Below are 20,298 nucleotides of genomic sequence, written 5' to 3' on the forward strand. Positions count from 1 at the left end.
ATCAACAGTGGGAGCAATAATTAGAAAATGGAAGACATACAAGACCACTGATAATCTCCCTCGATCTGGGGCTCCACGCAAAATCCCACCCCGTGGGGTCAGAATGATCACAAGAACGGTGAGCAAAAATCCCAGAACCACGCGGGGGGACCTAGTGAATGAACTGCAGAGAGCTGGGACCAATGTAACAAGGCCTACCATAAGTAACACACTACGCCACCATGGACTCAGATCCTGCAGTGCCAGACGTGTCCCACTGCTTAAGCTAGTACATGTCCGGGCCCGTCTGAAGTTTGCTAGAGAGCATTTGGATGATCCAGAGGGGTTTTGGGAGAATGTCCTATGGTCTGATGAAACCAAACTGGAACTGTTTGGTAGAAACACAACTTGTCGTGTTTGGAGGAAAAAGAACACTGAGTTGCATCCATCAAACACCATACCTACTGTAAAGCATGGTGGTGGAAACATCATGCTTTGGGGCTGTTTCTCTGCAAAGGGGCCAGGACGACTGATCCGGGTACATGAAAGAATGAATGGGGCCATGTATTGTGAGATTTTGAGTGCAAACCTCCTTCCATCAGCAAGGGCATTGAAGATGAAACGTGGCTGGGTCTTTCAACATGACAATGATCCAAAGCACACCGCCAGGGCAACGAAGGAGTGGCTTCGTAAGAAGCATTTCAAGGTCCTGGACTGGCCTAGCCAGTCTCCAGATCTCAACCCTATAGAAAACCTTTGGAGGGAGTTGAAAGTCCGTGTTGCCAAGCAAAAAGCCAAAAACATCACTGCTCTAGAGGAGATCTGCATGGAGGAATGGGCCAACATACCAACAACAGTGTGTGGCAACCTTGTGAAGACTTACAGAAAACGTTTGACCTCTGTCATTGCCAACAAAGGATATATTACAAAGTATTGAGATGAAATTTTGTTTCTGACCAAATACTTATTTTCCACCATAATATGCAAATAAAATGTTAAAAAAACAGACAATGTGATTTTCTGGATTTTTTTTTCTCAGTTTGTCTCCCATAGTTGAGGTCTACCTATGATGTAAATTAAAGACGCCTCTCATCTTTTTAAGTGGTGGAACTTGCACTATTGCTGACTGACTAAATACTTTTTTGCCCCACTGTATAAACACAATTAGTACATTCTCAAACAAAGCCTCCCTTGTAGACTCGACGCGTTTCCCCTCACTGTTTCATGAGGTTCATCAGGAGTAAAACACGATAATAAGGGGTTACTTAGCTTGTATTAGATGTCAAAAACGAAACCAATACATGGTATAGCATCCCAGGGCCCCAGGGCAGATCCCCTCTTGATATGGTGCGGGGGCGCCAATTGCGCAGGTCTTTAGGGTGCCAACCTCCGCTGGTAGGTAGGGTGCAGGTAGTGCAGTACAGGGCTAGGCATCATCCTGGTCTTTTCTATTTTATGTTGTTGTCATGGTGATGGTTTATGTGAAGTGCACTTATTATTATAGGTTTTAATTAACTAATAAAGGTATTTTTTATCTAGTTTACACTGGGGATTTTTTTTCTGTGAAGTTACCTCTTGAAGCTCATCAAGAGAATGCCAAGAGTGTGCAAACAGTCATCAAAGCAAAAGGTGGCTACTTTGAAGAACCTAGAATATAAGACATATTTTCAGTTGTTTTACACTTTTTTGTTAAGTATATAATTCCACATGTGTTAATTCATAGTTTTGATGCCTTCAGTGTGAATGTACAATTTTCATAGTCATGAAAATACAGAAAAATCGTTAAATGAGAAGGTGCGTCCAAACTTTTGGTCTGTACTGTACTGTAAATATATATAAACTCATGACTGTTTTTACTTATAGCTTAATATTCTCAGGTTTAGCTCCAAAAATCATTTACCTTGATTGAGTGACAGTCTATCTAAAGCATTGTTGTTGTTGTTGTTGTTGTTGCTGTTCTTGTTCCTGTCCTTCTTCTTCTCCAAAAAGTCAAACACTGCATGAAATATCATGTGCTTTAAATAATCCAATCTACAATATAATTACATTTTAAAATAAAATAAAAACACCAGAGCTACTCCTACAAAAAAGATGTAGTATATCTCGACATCAGCAAAGCTTTGACAAAGTATCTCATACTATCCTTATTGAAAAAATGACCAAGTATGGGAGCGTTAAGGCTACGGTTAGGTGGATTCATAACTGGCTCAGCGATTGTACTCAGAGTGGTAACAAATGGTTGCACATCCAATTGGAAGAGTGTTTCAAGTGAGGTACCACACGGCTCTGTCCTGTCCTCAGTGGTGTTCAACATTTTTATAAATGATCTAAATAAGGGAATTGAAGGTAAACTAATAAAATTTAAAAATGATGCAAAGCTAGGAGGAATAGCTAATACTAGAGAAGACAAAGGAAATGCAAGATTCTACATCTGGGAAAGAAAAACAAAAATTACATCAATAGAATGAGAGGAATAGGACTAAGCAAGAGCATGTGTGAAAAAGACTTGGGTATACAAATAGATCACATTGTGATGCAGCAGCAAGAAAGGCAAACACAGTTCTAGGAAGTATTAAGAGAAGCTCTAGTCTAGCTCACTTGAAATAATTATCCCCCTCTACTCCTCCTTGGTCAGGCCTCATCTGAAATACTGTGTCCAGTTCTGGGTACCACATTTTAAAAAAGACATTGAAAAACTGGAGCAAATAGAGAAGAGTTACCAGGATGGTGAGCGGACTGCAAAGTATGTCCTACGAGGAACGGTTAAAGGATCTGAGAATGTTTAACTTGCAAAAAGGAAGGCTAAGAGGAGACTTAATAGCTGTCTACAAATATCTGAAGGGATGTAACAGTGTAGAGGGATCATCATTACTCTCATTTGCACATGGAAATATGATAAGCAATGGAATGAAACTGAAAGGGAGAAACTACAGATTAGATATTAGAAAAAACTTTTTGACAATGAGGGGATCAACGAGTGGAACAGGCTGCCACGAGAGCTGGTGAGTTCTCCTTCAATGGAAGTCTTCATACAGAGACTGGACAGATATCTGTCTGAGATGGTTTGGTGAATCCTGCATTGAGCAGGTGGTTGGACACGATGACCCTGGAGGTCCATCCAACTCTAATATTCTATGATTCTATAGATTATAGCCTTTTGTTTTTAAGTATAAAAATCTGTCCAATAAGACTGCTTTATATCAAATAAATTGTTCATACCAGTTGTTGCAAGGTTGGGATAAACCCGCTCCTTCAAAGTGCCATTTTCACCGGTACGCAGTGAGCAGACTCCATTGAGTTCCCCTGTTGTGGTTTTTTGCGTCCTCCCTCTTATCTGCTGGCAAATCTGTAGGAAAAAGTAGGGAATATTTCAAAGTTGCCTAATTTAAGGATCTTTGTAGCTCATTTGAAAATATAATATTCTGAGCCCTGAATGAATAATTACAGGGTTTTCCAGCCATGTTATTGAATAAAGTATAATAGATTGAAGAATTGAAAGCATCGAGTTAGAATAAAATTAGCATCAGTTTTAAAGGAAATCGGTCAGGTCCATAAGCCATCTGTAAATAAAATTGGCATTCAGAATATAGTTTAGTTATACATAAATGTGCAAAATTATTATTTTAGGCACTTCAACAAATAGATATTTTACACTTCGAACCAAATAATGGGTTGAATACCAAAAAGATCCATATTAAAAATATAACTTTATTGCAAATTCAAAGGAAAGAAATGTAGCGCACTCCTCGGTCCAGACATAAAACTTGAGCTTTATTGGAACATCTTACAAAGAAAAGCGGGCGGGAGAAAACGTGTTGGGGGATGAAGGACTACAGCTGTTTCGCGCAGAAGGCGCTTCTACAGGTCCTAATGACGGACCAAGGTATAGTTACCTCCCCTTATTACCGTACATCATAGATGATACAAAAATGGTTGTTAAATATACAACAGCACAAAAAACATTTAGTCACATAATAAAAATACTCAAACCAGTACTTTAAAAACAAGGTGAGATGAGCTTATTTGTTTCACATCAAACATCGCGAAAGAGAGAAAGATATGTAAGGTGCGGTTTACAAAAACACTGACATATCAATGCGTTCGTTTAAACCCATTGGGCCGGTAGCGTTAGTACGCATTATCCACCGTGCTTCACATCTTAAAAGGAGTTGATTCAAATTCCCCCCTTGTTGCGGTGAATACACTCGTGCGATGCCAGCAAATTGCAATGTGTGAGTATTACCTGCATGACATTGTCTGACATGATTTATCAGACGGGGAACTCCTTTTCCTGTTCGAACTGAAGAAAAATGTTATTTTATACGAATGTATAAGGGGCGAATGGTCTTACCTATATAATAGAAGCCACACTGGCAGAAAATGACATATACTGTATAGGTAGTTTTGCAGGAAATAAAATCTTTAACTATATGCTTGATTGGCCCTATCTGGACGGTGTTGCCTGTTATATGCTGTGTACAGAGGTTACAATGTCCACATTTATAGTTACCTTTGGGGGTATCTTTATTAAGCCAATTAGTGTGGTCAGTGGTGATTCGATTCCGTACCAGTATGTCCGCTATGTTTTTGCTACGTCGACTTGCAAATAGCGGGCCCCTTTGAAGTCTATCCGTCAGCTCTGCGTCTTTTCCTAAGATATGCCAATTCTTCCTAATTGTGGACCTAATATATGTATCCATTGGTCCATATTTAAAACTAAATACAAATGGTTTATCATTACTGGCATTTGTATGGCTCGCTGGTTTAGTGGAACAGGAAGCCTCATTTTCTGCCCTGATTAGGGCTGCGTCAAGGAGGGGGCGTGGGTACCCTCGATTTTCAAAGCGCTTATATAGCATTTGCGATTGTCTTTTAAAACCACCTTTAGTACTGTTAATTCTTTTAACCCTTAAAAATTGACTAAACGGCAAAGCCTGTTTTGTATAAAAGGGGTGGGCGCTTTGCAAATGGAGGAGTGCATTAGAAGAAGTGGGCTTACGATAAACCTCTGTGTTTATTTCACCCGCTTCTATGGAGATTCTAACATCAAGGAATTCCAAGCTCTGGTTGCCATATAGAGAGGTGAATTTCATATTCATAGAATTATTTTCGGACAAGAATTGTACAAAATTGGTAAAGTCGTCAGCTGTACCGTCCCAGACAACCAAGACATCATCCACGTACCTAATAAATAATTTTATATGTTTCAAAAAAGGATTGGTATCTGAATAGACATATTTGTCCTCAAAAAATGCTAAATAGAGGTTAGCCAGGGTACATGCGACTGATGTGCCCATGGCTGTACCTTCCCTCTGAGCATACCACTGATTATCAAACAAAAAGGCATTGTGTTTCAGGACAAATGTCAAACTATCACATATAAAATTGGTAGTTTGGGCGTCTGTTGGTGTTTTTTGTAAAATTTCTCCTATGACTCTTACCCCTAGATTTTGTGGAATCCTTGTGTATAAGCTCTCTACATCTATCGATGCTAGGCTGAAAGTTTCTTGCCATGTAAAAATTTTTATTACCCGTAACAGGTGATTAGTGTCTTTGATGTAAGAGGGTATATCTTGGAGGAGGGGGCGCAATAACCAATCCAGGTATCTAGATAAGGGCTCCGTAAGGGAGCCTACCCCTGACACAATTGGTCGTCCTGGGGGAATAGTAGCCGATTTATGGACTTTAGGAAGATGGTACCAATGGGGTTTATTTGGTGAGTCTGGTATTAATTTTTCTGCTTGCTTTCTTGAGATTATCCCCCCTTCAACATATCTCCTCAAAAGAGATCTTAATTCATTATGAAACTTCAATGTAGGGTCACTCTTAATTTTCTCATATGTTGTAATATCTGTCAATTGTCTAAGAGCCTCCGACATATAATAGGTTTTTGTCAAGAGAACAATATTTCCTCCTTTATCCGATGCTCGGACTACTGTATCCTGCCAACTCTGTATCTCTTTCAGAGCCTTGTTTTCTGCTATAGACAAATTTGGTGGCATCGTCCGATACAGTAGCGCTTCCATCTCCTTATTAACTTGTGCCTCAAAAATGTCCACTGGATTGCCTGGGGCAACCAGTGGGACATACGTAGACTTGACACCTCCCATAAATGGCTCTATTGAGGATTTATGTTGATGTGTTAATTCTACCATGGGATCCGCCAAGTCTAATAGCAGTAAGGTATCCTCTCGTGTGTCATCTATTTGACTACTTTGGGGCATAAACCCCAGTGGTCCTATTTGACACGGAATTTCTCCGGGCAATATTGCTACATTATTTTTATTATTATTAATTTTATGCATTTTATATAGATGTATTTTTCTTACTGCTTTATACATGTCAATCTTGAAATCTACCAAATTAAATGGTTCGGGAAGACAGAAATTAAGACCCTTTGATAATACAGAAAGATGAGGAGATTGTAAAACATGATTAGTCAAATTTATCACCGTGTTAGGTAACTCAAGTTCTATGTTAGTGGCTTCCAAGAGACTTGCTTCCTTTTTCCTTTTCTTTGCGATCTTGTTGCGATACCTCCGTCCTCCCCGCCGTGTTCTCCGTCTAAAGGGAGTGAGTGTGTAGAGGTTGCCTCCTCGGGATCTGTTATTGAAGCAAAATCTTCATTTGCACTAGAGTCAGAATCTTTAGTTAGGTAATCCCTTTTGGTATATATCTTGTTGTTTTTGTTATACGGTGTATATCTGTGGAATCTTCTAACATAAGTTTTATTCCCTTGGCCGGGACCTCTTTTATTCCAGTTGAAGATATTTCCTGACTCAAAATCTGTTCTGTCCCGAATAAATTTATCTTTTTTCTTTTGTTTTATTTCTGTTTGTAAATTAATTAACTTAGTATCCAGCTTTTTGGCCAAAGTTGTCCATTGGGTTTCTGATAATCTTGATTTAAGTTCTTCTTTCGTTTTAGTCAAATTTAGTTTGGTTGTCTCGTAATTGATAACATTTTGTTGTAAGACCAAATCCAGCAGATCTTGCGAACATTTCAGTAGAATGGTTTCCCAATTTTTGATGAATTGTGGATTGTCCTGAAACTGGGACATATTTTTTATAACTCTTAAACCTCGAGGAACTCTCCCACAGTCTTTATAAGATTTGAGAGAGTTATTCGTCCAAAACAGGTTTACCTCTCTCTCTGCTATGTTGAAAAGTTTGAGTTCTAGTGCTTTTGTACTCAATGATAGCACATCATCACGTGTATCACAATCAGTGAAATAACCCTCCACGTTCTCCCGACCCGCTAAAAGTCCATGAGACAAAGGCTGAGTCTCAGACTCCATAATTGGAGAAATCAGCTGTTGCCAAAGGCGTCCGTTTGAAAAACACAGTCAACAGGGAAGGCGTGCAGCGTGCTATATATATGACAGTCTATTATAGTAAAAAATGTAGAAAAAAGAAGGAAAAACAGCACCGCTGTAATGCACTTACCCCTCGTGTGTGGAAATTATCCAGATAGCTGAGACTCCGTCCTCTCGTATAGTAGGCTATATGAGGGTGCTGCATCCAAAGAATACCAATATTGCAAATTCAAAGGAAAGAAATGTAGCGCACTCCTCGGTCCAGACATAAAACTTGAGCTTTATTGGAACATCTTACAATGAAAAGCGGGCGGGAGAAAACGTGTTGGGGGATGAAGGACTACAGCTGTTTCGCGCGGGATGCCGCGCGTGCGCATTAGAGATCGCGGCGGCCATTTTCCCAAAGCCGAGTTTGCATCGCGCGCTGCTTGTTCACCACTACGCCACTACGCCACCAACGTAAAGCTGAGGAAGAACCAGCGATGTCACCACGCCCTCCCGACCTGACCAGCCTGATTGACAGGCGAAAACGGCGACTTTGGTAAGTTATTTCTCAGCATACATGGGGAATCGGGGTACACTACATACACTATAGGAACACACAGCGCAGGCCCTATTTAACAGTATTTATAGCTCAATCTCAAAAAACGGGGTGACAGGTTCCCTTTAATGATATATAAGCTCAGGTGGGGCTCTCATGCATTTCTGTTTGTCACTTGTGTGAATAAATCAACAGAGACTGCAACACCTAACATTGTGTGACATCAGTACTGAGACCCAGGAGAAACATGGGGAAATATACAGTATGGTGATAAAGTGCAAAGTGCTTTGTTCAAATTATCTGATTGTGATCGGTCTGTGAAAGCTCCACTGTCCGAGGTCACCTCAGCGTCCCCTCAGCCCGACGCGCATTTCGCTGCCAGCTTCTTCCGTCCATCGGTGACCCCGTCACGTGATCGTGGGTCACCGATGGGTTCACAACCAGAGGTCTCCAGCAGACCTCTATGGTTGTCACTGTTGAATTGCTATGAGCGCCGCTCGGTGGTCGGCGCTCATAGCAAATGAGTAATTCTGCTACATACAGGTGATTTGAGCATCGCCTGTATGTAGCAGAGACAATCAGGTTATGGCAGCTTCTAGTCTCCCATGGAGACTATTGAAGCATGCCAAAAGTAAAAAAAAATGTTTTCAAAAATATTAAAATAATAAAAAATTATAAAAATTCAAATCACCACCGTTTCGCCCCATTCAAAATAAAACAATAAAAAATCAAACATACACATATTTGGTATTGCCGTTTTCAGAAGCACCCAGTCCGTCAATAAAAAAAGGATTAACCTGATCGCTAAACAGCGTAGCGAAAAAAAAGTAAAAATGCCAGAATTACTCTTTTTTGGTCGCCGTGATATTGCATTAAAATGCAATAACTGGTGATCAAAAGATTGTATCCCCACCAAAATGGTATCATTAAAAACGTCAGCTCGGCACACAATGCATAACCCCTCACCCAACCCGAGATCACGAAAATAAAGACGCTACAGGTATTGGAAAATGGCGCAATTTTTTTTTAACAAAGTTTGGAATTTTTTTTCACCACTTAGATAAAAAAGAACCTAGACATGTTTGTAGTCTATGAACTCGTAATGACCTGGAGAATCATAATGACAGGTCAGTTTTAACATTCAGTGAACATAGAAACACCTAATTAAATCCCATGAAGGCAGTGGAGAAAAGCCATAAGAAATACCGAAGAAAGCCTTCACATGAGACCAAATAGTAAAAAGTGCAAATATATCTTTATTGAACTACAAATAACGATTAAAAACAAGACAAACACCACAAGTGCAGGAGAACAATAGGTGGGACACCCACGGAGCCAACACCCCAAGAAAGACAACAAGTAGAGTATGCCATAAAATAAAATAATAAGTCAGATGTTAAATATAATAGTATTAACAAAGACATAATAATTCACCTACCATATGCAAGCAGGGACAGCTGAGGTACAAAATGATTAATTAAGTAATCAATCTAGAATGTATGGATAGCTAATAAGGAGGCCAAGTGAAATATGTATAAACATACACAGTTACAAATATATCTAACCTCCAAATATGTCCGTGTTCACACAGGGAAAGCGGAAAGTAAAGCAATAACTGTGTCTAACAATCACTACTCATTAACTTACAAACAATACATACAAAACAATGTTAATATAAATTAGGCATAGTTACCAAGGGGGCGCACCCGGGGAACCCACCACACCCGACGCGCATTTCGCACTGAAATGCTTCGTCCAGGGGTCAACATTGGAACAGTGAACATAGTAAAAAAGCCAAACAAAAAACGACTGTGGGATTGCCCTTTTTTTTGCACTTGGATTTTTTCCCCATTTTCCAGTAACGATATGTTAAAACCAATGGTGTCGTTCAAAAGTACAACTTGTCCCGCAATAAACAAGCCCTCACATGGCCATATTGACAAATAAATAAAAAAGTTATGCCTCTGGGCAGAAGGGGAGCAAAAAGCGAAAATGCCAAAATGAAAATACCGCTGGCGGTTAAGGGCTTAAATAAACTAATATATGAGAGCTGATATAGAGGAAAAAATTTGCACATGATGTGTTCTTTTTACATAACTGGTAAGTGTCGGGTTCTTAACTGCATCACTTCAGTTTGTACATTTTTTTCTGTGATAATGTGGATGACAGATATAGTAAAATCTTCTTGAAATATTACTATTGCAACAGAATCTTCAGAATTAGATGCAAACTTGCACAGGAAGTGTTCTCGGCCCTAGGGTATCCCAGCTTGTAAAGTTGCATTGCAAAACTTCCTAGCAACTCCCACTAAGCTTGGTCATACAATTGTCATGGAACCGCAAAAAAGTGGAAGAAAATGACAGATATATCAAAATGTCTGGGTAATATGTCAAGAGGAAAAGGGATCCATGAAAAACAATATGTATTTAAAACTCAAATACATACATAGTTTTACTCAAAGATTTATACCTTAAAACGTATACAATGTCAGAAGATACAGTGCTTTGAAAAAGTGTTCATACCCTGTGAACGTTGCTACATTTTTCATGTTGCACCCACACATTTAAATGTTTTTTTATTTGAATTTTATGTGATATACCTAGAAAGGTGGAGACATTGTCTAAACATGCTGTCTGAAGACTTATCATTAGTGATGAGCGAGTTTACTCGTTGCTCTGGTTTTCCCGAGCATGCTCGGGTGGTCTCCGAGTATTTGGTTGTGCTCGGAGATTTTGTTTTCATTGATGCAGCTGCATGATTTATGGCTGCTAGCCAGCCTGAGTACATGTGGGGGTTGCCTGGTTGCTAAGGAATCCCCACATGTATTCAAGCTGTCTAGCAGCCGCAAATCATGCAGCTGCGTCAACCAAAGCTAAATCTCAACTCACTCACAAATACTCTGAGACCACCCGAGCGTGCTCGGGAAAACCAGAGCAACGAGTAAACTCGCTCATCACTACTTATCATATATTTGTCACGGGTTTACTGAAACAGAGAGGAGCTAGAAGACAGTATCGTCTAATTTCTCCTACTCCTACACTGATTAGAAGCACTTCTCCTGCGTATTAAAAGGTGTAAATTTATTTTAACAGTGCAGGGGTTAATCTGCTCAGTTGAGAGCTCCTGGAAGCTTTCCTGCATTAAGGCTCTCAGCTGTTCACTGTTAGCCACTCCCATCTCCTATATAAACTGGGTTCTGGCTAGCACTCATTGTCAGAGATAGCTTTTGCTGCATGGCTGGAGGTTGTTTGTTATTATTGGAGTCAGCGTTTGGTGGATTTATCTGTGACTGTTGCTAGGTTTCTTCTCCTACTGTTACTCCAGAGCATTCCTCTGTTGTCTGTGTGAGTATATTTGTATGATTGGTATTTTCCTTTAGCGCTGTTCGAATTACCTTGTTAGTCAGGTTGCTCTATTATGGTACACTACTACTCCCCTCCTCCCTGGGTGGAGAAAGGGTACAGACAGAGGGTGGATTCAGGAGCTAAGGCAAGACACGTGGCACTAGGGTCTTATCCATCAGAAGTAATCTAGCTAGAGCGTCCCTAGCGGTAGGGACAGGGAAGGAGCCCCTGGTCCCGGGACACCCAACAACAGAGTTGTTACAATATTTTTGTATTGACCTGCTGCTTTATGTGGTATATTCTTATGTGCCACAATTTTCATGGTTAGTTAAAGGTGACAAGACTGTTAGTGCCATCCCAGGTTGAAAGGAGTCACTCAGGCACATAGGAAGCTAGTTCCTGTCTGTTAGTTGTTGGAGATGCAAATTGTCTCTTCAGAGAGGAAGATGACTTGAACTCGACCCTTCAATGATCATTGCCATATGACTGAAGATAAAAGCCAAACCAGAATCTCAATTTGCAGACCGTGTTTCGGGGTATTGCCCCTCGTCAGTGCACAGTATGACATTTGATTTGGCTAGGTGAGAGGCTAGAGTTCAAGTCCTCTTCCTCTCCGAAGAGACAATTTGCATATTTAATTTCCCAGAGAAGCATGCATGGCTTTTAAGTCTCTTGACTTTGACATGCCAGGCTTGATATAGTAACATAGTAACATCGTTTTTAAGGTTAAAGGAAGACTTTAAGTCCATCTAGTTCAACCCATAGCCTAACCTAACATGCCCTAACATGTTGATCCAGAGGAAGGCAAAAAACCCATGTGGAAAACAGTAAGCTCCACATTGGGGAAAAAATTCCTTCCCGACTCCACATACGGCAATCAGACTAGTTCCCTGGATCAACGCCCTATCAAGGAACCTAGTGTAAATAACATCTCACACTCCACAAGGAAAAATATTACCCCTCAGACCTTAGTTGTTGGGGAAAAGCCACAGAAGCAGAAGGAAGTATTGTATTCTGTTGTCTAGATTATAAGCTGCAAGTGAGAAGTGTGTTCAGCAACAAAAGATCTAAGGATAGCAAGACCTAGACCAAAATATTCTACATAAACTGATCTCTTACAAGGCCGGAGTGCAGACATTGGAGGAGTATCTAGAAGGTTCCTTTCACTCAGTGAGTACCAGCCATAGCAATAAACAGAGCTGAGGGACGCAGAACAAGAATTTTCACAGGGAGCTAGAAGGAGTGGACTACATAAAGGCATTGTATCAACCAGTTCTACAAGTTTAGAAAAGTACTTTTCCAGCGAGGAAGGAACATGAGGTCCCAATGCAGTGGATCATAAAGAAATTAGGAACAGAGCCAGAAAGCTTGAGAAGTCCTCAGTTATTCTTGAGTTGTACCTATACCATCGAAATGCCGTATTTAGTTCTCTCAATGAAGGAGCCTCTGCTTGATGCAGAAGAAATGTACATAAAGTATTGTGCCTGTATCAAGTGTTGAAATACTGTTTGAAGAATTCCAGTAAAGAAGGTTTAAACTTTTTAAAATGGATGCTGGTCTCACTGATTCAATTAACAATTAGCAAGGTCCCCGTACCATTAAACCACTTGTGGCCTGAAAAAGGGGTAAGCAGCAAACCCCCGATTGCACACACACTGAGTGTACCTCAACAGGATGTTTTGGGACCACAAAGCAAACCTCCCACTATGGGTCCTTTGCATACCAACACAAAGTAGCAAGTATTTGTCAAGTCTACAGGAAAAGTTCGACCTATGAAAATATAAAAATAATTAACCTGATCGGTAAACATTGTAAACAAAAAAAAAATCAAGAATGCCAAAATTGTGCTTTTTTTGGTTGCTACAATTCTACAAAACATGCTGTAACAAGCAATCAAAATATCACAACTATCCCAAAATGGTATCAAATAAATGACTCCTCCTGCAAAAATAAGCCGTCACACTGCTCAATCGACCAAAAAATAAAAACACTACAGGTCTCATATAGGGTTGAGCGAAACGGGTCAAAATTTTTCAAAAGTCGCCGACTTTTGGCAAAGTCGGGTTTCATGAAACCCGACCAGACCCCAGTGTGGGGTCGGCCATGAAGTCGGCGATCTTTTGAATCTGGAATCGGAATTCCGATACCGATTCCCGATATATTTAAGATATCGGGAATTGGTATCAGAATTCAGATTTAAGTGTAAAATAAAGAATTAAAATAAAAAATATCGCAATACTTACCCTCTGACGCGCCCTGGTACTAACCGGCAGCCTTTCTTCCTTAGAATCAGCCTTCCAAGACCTTCGGTGACGTCGCGGTGACGTCGCGGCTTGTGATTGGTCGCGCGGCGGTCACATGGGCGGCCGCGCGACCAATCACAAGCCGCGACGTCACCGCGACGTCACCGAAGGTCCTGGAAGCGCTGATTCTTAGGAAGGACCTTCGGTGACGTCGCGGTGACGTCGTGGCTTGTGATTGGTCGCGCGGCCGCCCATGTGACCGCCGCACGACCAATCACAAGCCGCGACGTCACCGAAGGTCTTGGAAGGCTGATTCTAAGGAAGAAAGGCTGCCGGTTAGTACCAGGGCGCGTCAGAGGGTAAGTATTGCGATATTTTTTATTTTAATTCTTTATTTTACACTAAAATATGGATCGCAGGGCCTGAAGGAGAGTTTCCGCTCCTTCAGACCCTGGGAACCATGGAAACCCGATGCACTGCATTGGGTTTCGCGTTTCGGACGACCCCGACCCCGACTTTTTTATAGGATCGGCCGATTTCACTCGACCCGACTTTTGAAAAAGTCGGGTTTCGTGAAACCCGACCCGATCCTATGAAAGCAAAGGTTGCTCAACCCTAGTCTCATAAAATGGCGGCACACTGTAAAAAAATTTTTTTTAAACTTTTGATTTTTTTTCATCACTAAAATAATTAAATACTGGACATGTTTGGCATCACCATTATCATACTGATGAGCAGAATTAGATTGCAAGGTCATTTTTACCACAAAACGTACATGGTAAAACCATTTCCCAAAAAACAATGTTAGAATTGCGTTTTTTTCACAATTTCTCCCCACTTGCAATTTTTCTTTCTATTTTCCAGTATACTATGTTGTAAAGTGAATGATGTCATTCAAAAGTACAACTCGTCTTGCAAAAAAAAAATAAGCCCTCATATATCTATGTGAGCGGAAAAATAAAAAAGTTATGGCTCTGGAAGGAAAGAGAGGAAAAAACAGAAATGTAAAATTGGCAATTGGCCCCATCGTGAATGGGATATTCACCTCTAAATGGAAGTCAATGTCAGCTGAATCCAAATGTATGGGTAGTGAATAAAAAGAGAGAAATGGATCAATAACATTTTTCTTCTTTACTTTCTCTTCTTTTTCTTTCTCTTGTGAGCCCCATTGGGGACAGTGATGATAATGTGTGCAAACTGTAAAGCGCTGTAGAATATGTTAGCGCTAGATAATAATAAAGATTCTTATTATAATACAAAGCAATCAGTGTAAGGTCTCAATCACACGTCCGTGAACAAATGGTACCAGTGTCATCAGTGTTTTACATCAGTGTCTTATCAGTGTGTCCGTTTTTACCATCAGTGTTTTTCCAGTATGGATAAAGAAACAAATTACAAAACTCCTATATTTTGCAATCTTAAACATGGACGGCAGACTGATGGCATTCATGTGCTCTACGTGTTTTCTACAGACCCATAGACTTGTATTGGCCACTGTGATCCATGATGCCAGAAAAAAATGGACACCTGTCCATGTGTTTTGCACGGATGCATGGTCCGTGAAAAACATGGACATGTGAATTGCACCATAGATTATAATGGGTACTTGTGGTATCCTTATAAAAAATGGATATGTCATGTACGTGTGACACTGATGTTTGACCAAGTATAAAGTGAGTGTTCAACAGGCAAATGTTTCTTCTAAGGTTCCTATCCTCAGGATTCCCATATGTAAGGGAGTCCTTTTCAGTTTAATACCGCTTCATTATCGCCATACTGAGAGACCTTTAATACCATGTTTATAGAAAAAACTGCTTTAATTTTTTTTTGACAAGAAATACCTTTATAAGGCTTCATTCAGACATCCATACCGCACGTATGTGTCGTAGTTTTTTTTTTTTTTCACTGATACTACACATACATATATTCTAATCTATGGTGACCTTCACATGTCCATGTTTTTTCACAGACCTGAGTCAGTTCAGAACACAAGGACACATGTCTGTTTTCTTCTGGCAGCACAAATGAAAACGCCAATACCAGTCTATGGGTCCATGAAAAATACATATAGCACATGGATGACATTATTGTACAGTCCATGTGCAGTCCGTATTTAACATTACGGAGTATAGGAGAAGCTTTGCAATTAATTTCTTAATCCTGAAAAACACTGATGACACCTGGACTGTACACTGATGACACACTGATACAAAACACTGCTGACACTGGTTCTATTTTTTTATGTATGTGTTTAAATACTGGCCTAAGAAGGCACATTGTGACCGCTAGCGTTCTGCTGTAAAGTTTAAGTCTGTCAGCCCAAACTGATAGTATAAACTAAGTTCATAGCCTTAACATTTATCTAATCACTGCCTATGCTTTGCAGAAACTGAAGTTTTATTACTATTTAGGATGCTTGGTGCACCCTTGGTGTGGCCAAGAGGCTTAGTGCACTGTTTAACCCAGTGGTTTTGCATGTCCCCGCATCCTTCAGTAGTGATTTACAGTGCTACTGGAGCAAGCATCATCTGCTGAGAAAGCTTACACAGACCAGGCTATCAATCAATCATCAGTGAGAGAGGTGTGCACATGCAAAACCAGTGGGTGGAACAGTTCACTGAGCCTCTTGGCTATAGTTGAGCGGATGTGTTCGGAATCGGTCGCCGAATCTGAATTTGCCATATTGGTACCCTATCCATGCCAAATTTATGTTTGACGATTGATTCCGAACATATTTGTTCATTTTTACTCCCATTGACTCCATTGATGTTCGGTTGTGTTCGGCAAATCTTGCAAATACAATCGTAATCTAAACCGAATTTTGAAAAATTGGCTCAATTTCTGGATGGAGAATGGAGTCAGCTATTAGAACACTTAGCCAAAAAACAGGAGTGGATGATAAATACAGAAGTGGTGACGTGTTTCTATTATACTTTTCCTCTGATTGTTCCACTCTTGGTTTTGGCTTACAAATACTAATGTAAAATACTGACCTAATACTGCTAGTGTGAACGTGGCCTAACAATTTGATTTTTATAGGGGTTATATCGCCTACAAGGCTGTGTACTTAGTTTGTTTGTCAGTTTGGGCTGACAGATCCTATGCAACAAAAATGTATCCAAATATGTAGATACTTTGCTGCTCTGCATTTTCTAATTGATTGCTGAATAAATGTACGAGCCCTCGCCTATAAATGAACAGCCACATCATGAGCAAAGAATGAAAAAAACGGAAGGAAAAACCTTCCAGGTTGATCCGAAATAATAAAGCAGTGATTATTAACACTTACCAACGAACTGTCTGAGTTTCTGGCTTGGGAAACAATTGGATATGGGACGACTCTACGCACTTGGTCTTGTCCTAAAACCAGTAAGAAGGATACAGTATGTGAGTCACATGTCAGAATAACACAAGATGCTGATGATATCTATCCTCATCAATACTTGTGACAAGATTCACCACAGATTTGCAATAGTTGCTTTGTACATCAGTACATGACACAAGTATGCTATGTCCAGCAGTGGCCCCTCTGTTTTACAGTAGGCAGCCTACAGTATATTAGTTTTGGCAAAGGGTTATAGTACTTTAACAAATCCAAGGTATGATGAATCTACATGCAGTGGTATAGTGTGGTTTACCAGCATCTGGGACAAGGCAGGTATTTTGCGCTCCGCAATCTGTAGACAGTTAATCCTCCTTGAGTCCATTCCGACAGTCCAGTAAAGAAAATACTGGTATTGATGATATTATAGCTGGCCCTTTGACCCTTTAGCGTTTGTATTTTTTGAAATACAGCATAACATTTTAAAAATAAGAAGATATGAAGTACATTGTTTTAAGGCATATTCTTCACTTACTTTTTTTAATTACTTTTATTAAACTATTTTAGAATATAAGTGAATGTCCAACAATGCAGATTTCATCGAAAAGTTCAGCTTTGTCCAATTCTCCATAAAAACTTGACAACGTGGCATCAAGAAGAAACATGCATGGCATACAATCTTATTAATTTCCAGCTACAATACTGAGTATAACACGGAAATTGTATGGACCCACTGCGGCATGAGATGGGCTTACCCTGGAGGGGCATGACTAAGTGTCTACCGGGTCTTCACTAGGGCATCTGATGGTGAGGATACACTGGGTTGCCGTAGACACCAGGTACCACTCTAGATTAGTCCCTGGGACTGCAGGATGGTCAGAGGTGTGGGTATGCGGTACAAGAGGGTAAAGGCGTGGTTAGACAATCCAAAGTCAGGGCAGGAAGCACAGGTTCAATACATGTAGTCGAGGTCAGGAGCGGAGAGGTCAGGCAGGATGGGTGAAAAAGCCATTAACAGGAAGCAGACTTTGGTGAAATGCATAAACTAGATGTTAGCTAGCTATGAACCAACGTTCAGGCAAGGAGTGGTGGGAGGAACATCCTAATATAGAACCTACTTGCATGGGATAGGCCAGGGAACCTAATCTCTGCAGGACCCATCAGGGTTAAATTCCTGCAGAGACCGGCCATGCCTCACTAAGGCCAAATGGAAGTAACATGCTGTTGCAGCAGTGTAGAGGAGTACTGCAATAGGCAAAACTCAGCGAGCCGACATGGAGAAGCTATGCGGTGACAATGGTGAGTAGAACAGTACTGCGGAGGCATGCAAGTTACCATAGTATCACTGCGCTCTTTAATTGAACTTGCAAAGACTGGATTTACATTGAGGAAGCGCTCCCTTCAAAGTATTTATCCTCTTTATACAGTATAGACCAAAAGTTTGGACACTCCTTCTCATTTAAAGATTTTTCTGTGTATTCATGACTATGAAAATTGTAAATTCACACTGAAGTCATCAAAACTATGAATTAACACATGTGGAATGATATACTTAACAAAAAAGTGTGAAACAACTGAAAATATGTCTTACATTCTAGGTTCTTCAAAGTAGCCACCTTTTGCTTTGATGACTGCTTTGTACACTCTTGGCATTCTCTTGATGAGCTTCAAGAGGTAGTCACCGGGAATGGTCTTCCAACAATCTTGAAGGAGTTCCCAGAGATGCTTAGCACTTGTTGGCCCTTTTGCCTTCACTCTGCGGTCCACCTCACCCCAAACCATCTCGATTGGGTTCAGGTCTGGTGACTGTGGAGGCCAGGTCATCTGGCATAGCACAGCCTGGAGGTGTGTTTGGGGTCATTGTCCTGTTGAAAAATAAATGATGGTCCAACTAAACGCAAACCAAATGGAATAGCATGCCGCTGCAAGATGCTGTGGTAGCCATGCTGGTTCAGTATGCCTTCAATTTTGAATAAATCCCCAAAAGTGTCACCAGCAAAGCACCCCCACACCATCACACCTCCTCCTCCATGCTTCACGGTGGGAACCAGGCATGTAGAATCCATCCGTTCACCTTTTCTGCGTCGCACAAAGACACGGTGGTTGGAACCAAAGATTTGGACTCATCAGACCAAAGCACAGAACTTATCCTCAGAAGCAGAGGTGACTCTTTGTCTTCGTTTCCTGGGGAGGTCCTCATGTGAGCCAGTTTCTTTGTAGTGCTTGATGGTTTTTGTCACTGTACTTGGGGACACTTTCAAAGTTTGCCCAATTTTTCGGACTGACTGACCTTCATTTCTTAAAGTAATGATGGCCACTCGTTTTTCTTTACTTAGCTGCTTTTTTCTTGCCATAATACAAATTCTAACAGTCTATCCAGTAAGACTATCAGCTGTGTATCCACCAGACTTCTGCACAACACAACTGATGGTCCCAACCCCATTTATAAGGCAAGAAATCCCACTTATTAAACCTGACAGGGCACACCTGTGAAGTGAAAACCATTCCCGGTGACTACCTCTTGAAGCTCATCAAGAGAATGCCAAGAGTGTGCAAAGCAGTCATCAAAGCAAAAGGTGGCTACTTTGAAGAACCTAGAATATAAGACATAATTTCAGTTGTTTCACACTTTTTGGTTAAGTATATAATTCCACGTGTTAATTCATAGTTTTGATGCCTTCAGTGTGAATGTACAATTTTCATAGTCATGAAAATACAGAAAAATCTTTAAATGAGAAGGTGTGTCCGAACTTTAGGTCTGTACTGTATATGGCAGTCATCATTTTATATAGCACTGTTTACTTGCAATTGCTCATTTTGCCCTCCTACCCAGTTAATTCTTCTCTTTTCTATTAGGTCTATGGCATCACGTGAATAAAAGCTGAAGCATTCTAAGCTCTATCAAGAAATAGGAAGTTTCTTTTCCCTACATGAGTTATCAATAGAGCTACCCTTCTATTCTCTACAAGGTTCCTGACAGAGGGGAGGAGCGGAGCAGCTGGGTAAAGCGTTGAAGAGGAGGATGACTCTCATGCAGAGACTATGTGTCTAGCACAGTTTAAAATCCACAAATCTGGAATCAACAAATGTTTCATCAAGAAAAGTAAATGAAGTGGAATTATAAATGTAAGAAATTACATGAAGTTTGGCATAGTCCCAGTCGTCCCCTTGCCTCTGCATACAAATCTATATAATGAATGTACTAGAACACAACAACTATGGTACAAAAATTGTTCTTATGAAAAGGCAAGTGCATGTACTGTAACTCTTTCAAAAACAAGTCCAGCAATACCTTAACATGGCTAGTCTGACCCCCTGTTGCTTTGAAATCAGAGTTTGAACTGATATGCAAATGAATATGGTAGATCTGAAGCCTCGGCCACTCCAGCTCTATTCCCTGCCCATTGCCAACTTCTCCTGCATTGCTGATGGCTTTTTTTTGCCTGAAGTCACACAGGATCAAGGCTGTCAGTCAGGCACGAGGAGATGATGTTGAGTGTAAAATAGAGTTGGAATGACAGAGGCTTCAGATCTAAAACTAGTTCTTCAGTCTC

General features: G+C 40.5%; 1 protein-coding gene across 1 annotated transcript in view; it reads right to left on the reverse strand.

The window, feature by feature from the left end:
* ITGAE (integrin subunit alpha E) overlaps nucleotides 1–20,298 on the reverse strand; it is a 135,461-nt gene that overhangs the window by 84,738 nt on the left and 30,425 nt on the right. Inside the window, exons 4-6 of the mRNA XM_069761094.1 lie at nucleotides 16,712–16,782; nucleotides 3,199–3,325; nucleotides 1,880–1,975 (exon numbers count right to left, since the gene is read on the reverse strand). Coding sequence (XP_069617195.1) covers nucleotides 1,880–1,975; nucleotides 3,199–3,325; nucleotides 16,712–16,782 — 294 coding nt within the window. The remainder of the gene's footprint in view (nucleotides 1–1,879; nucleotides 1,976–3,198; nucleotides 3,326–16,711; nucleotides 16,783–20,298) is intronic.

This window comes from Ranitomeya imitator, chromosome 3 (genome assembly GCF_032444005.1).
Source record: "Ranitomeya imitator isolate aRanImi1 chromosome 3, aRanImi1.pri, whole genome shotgun sequence".
Lineage (NCBI taxonomy): Eukaryota > Metazoa > Chordata > Amphibia > Anura > Dendrobatidae > Ranitomeya > Ranitomeya imitator.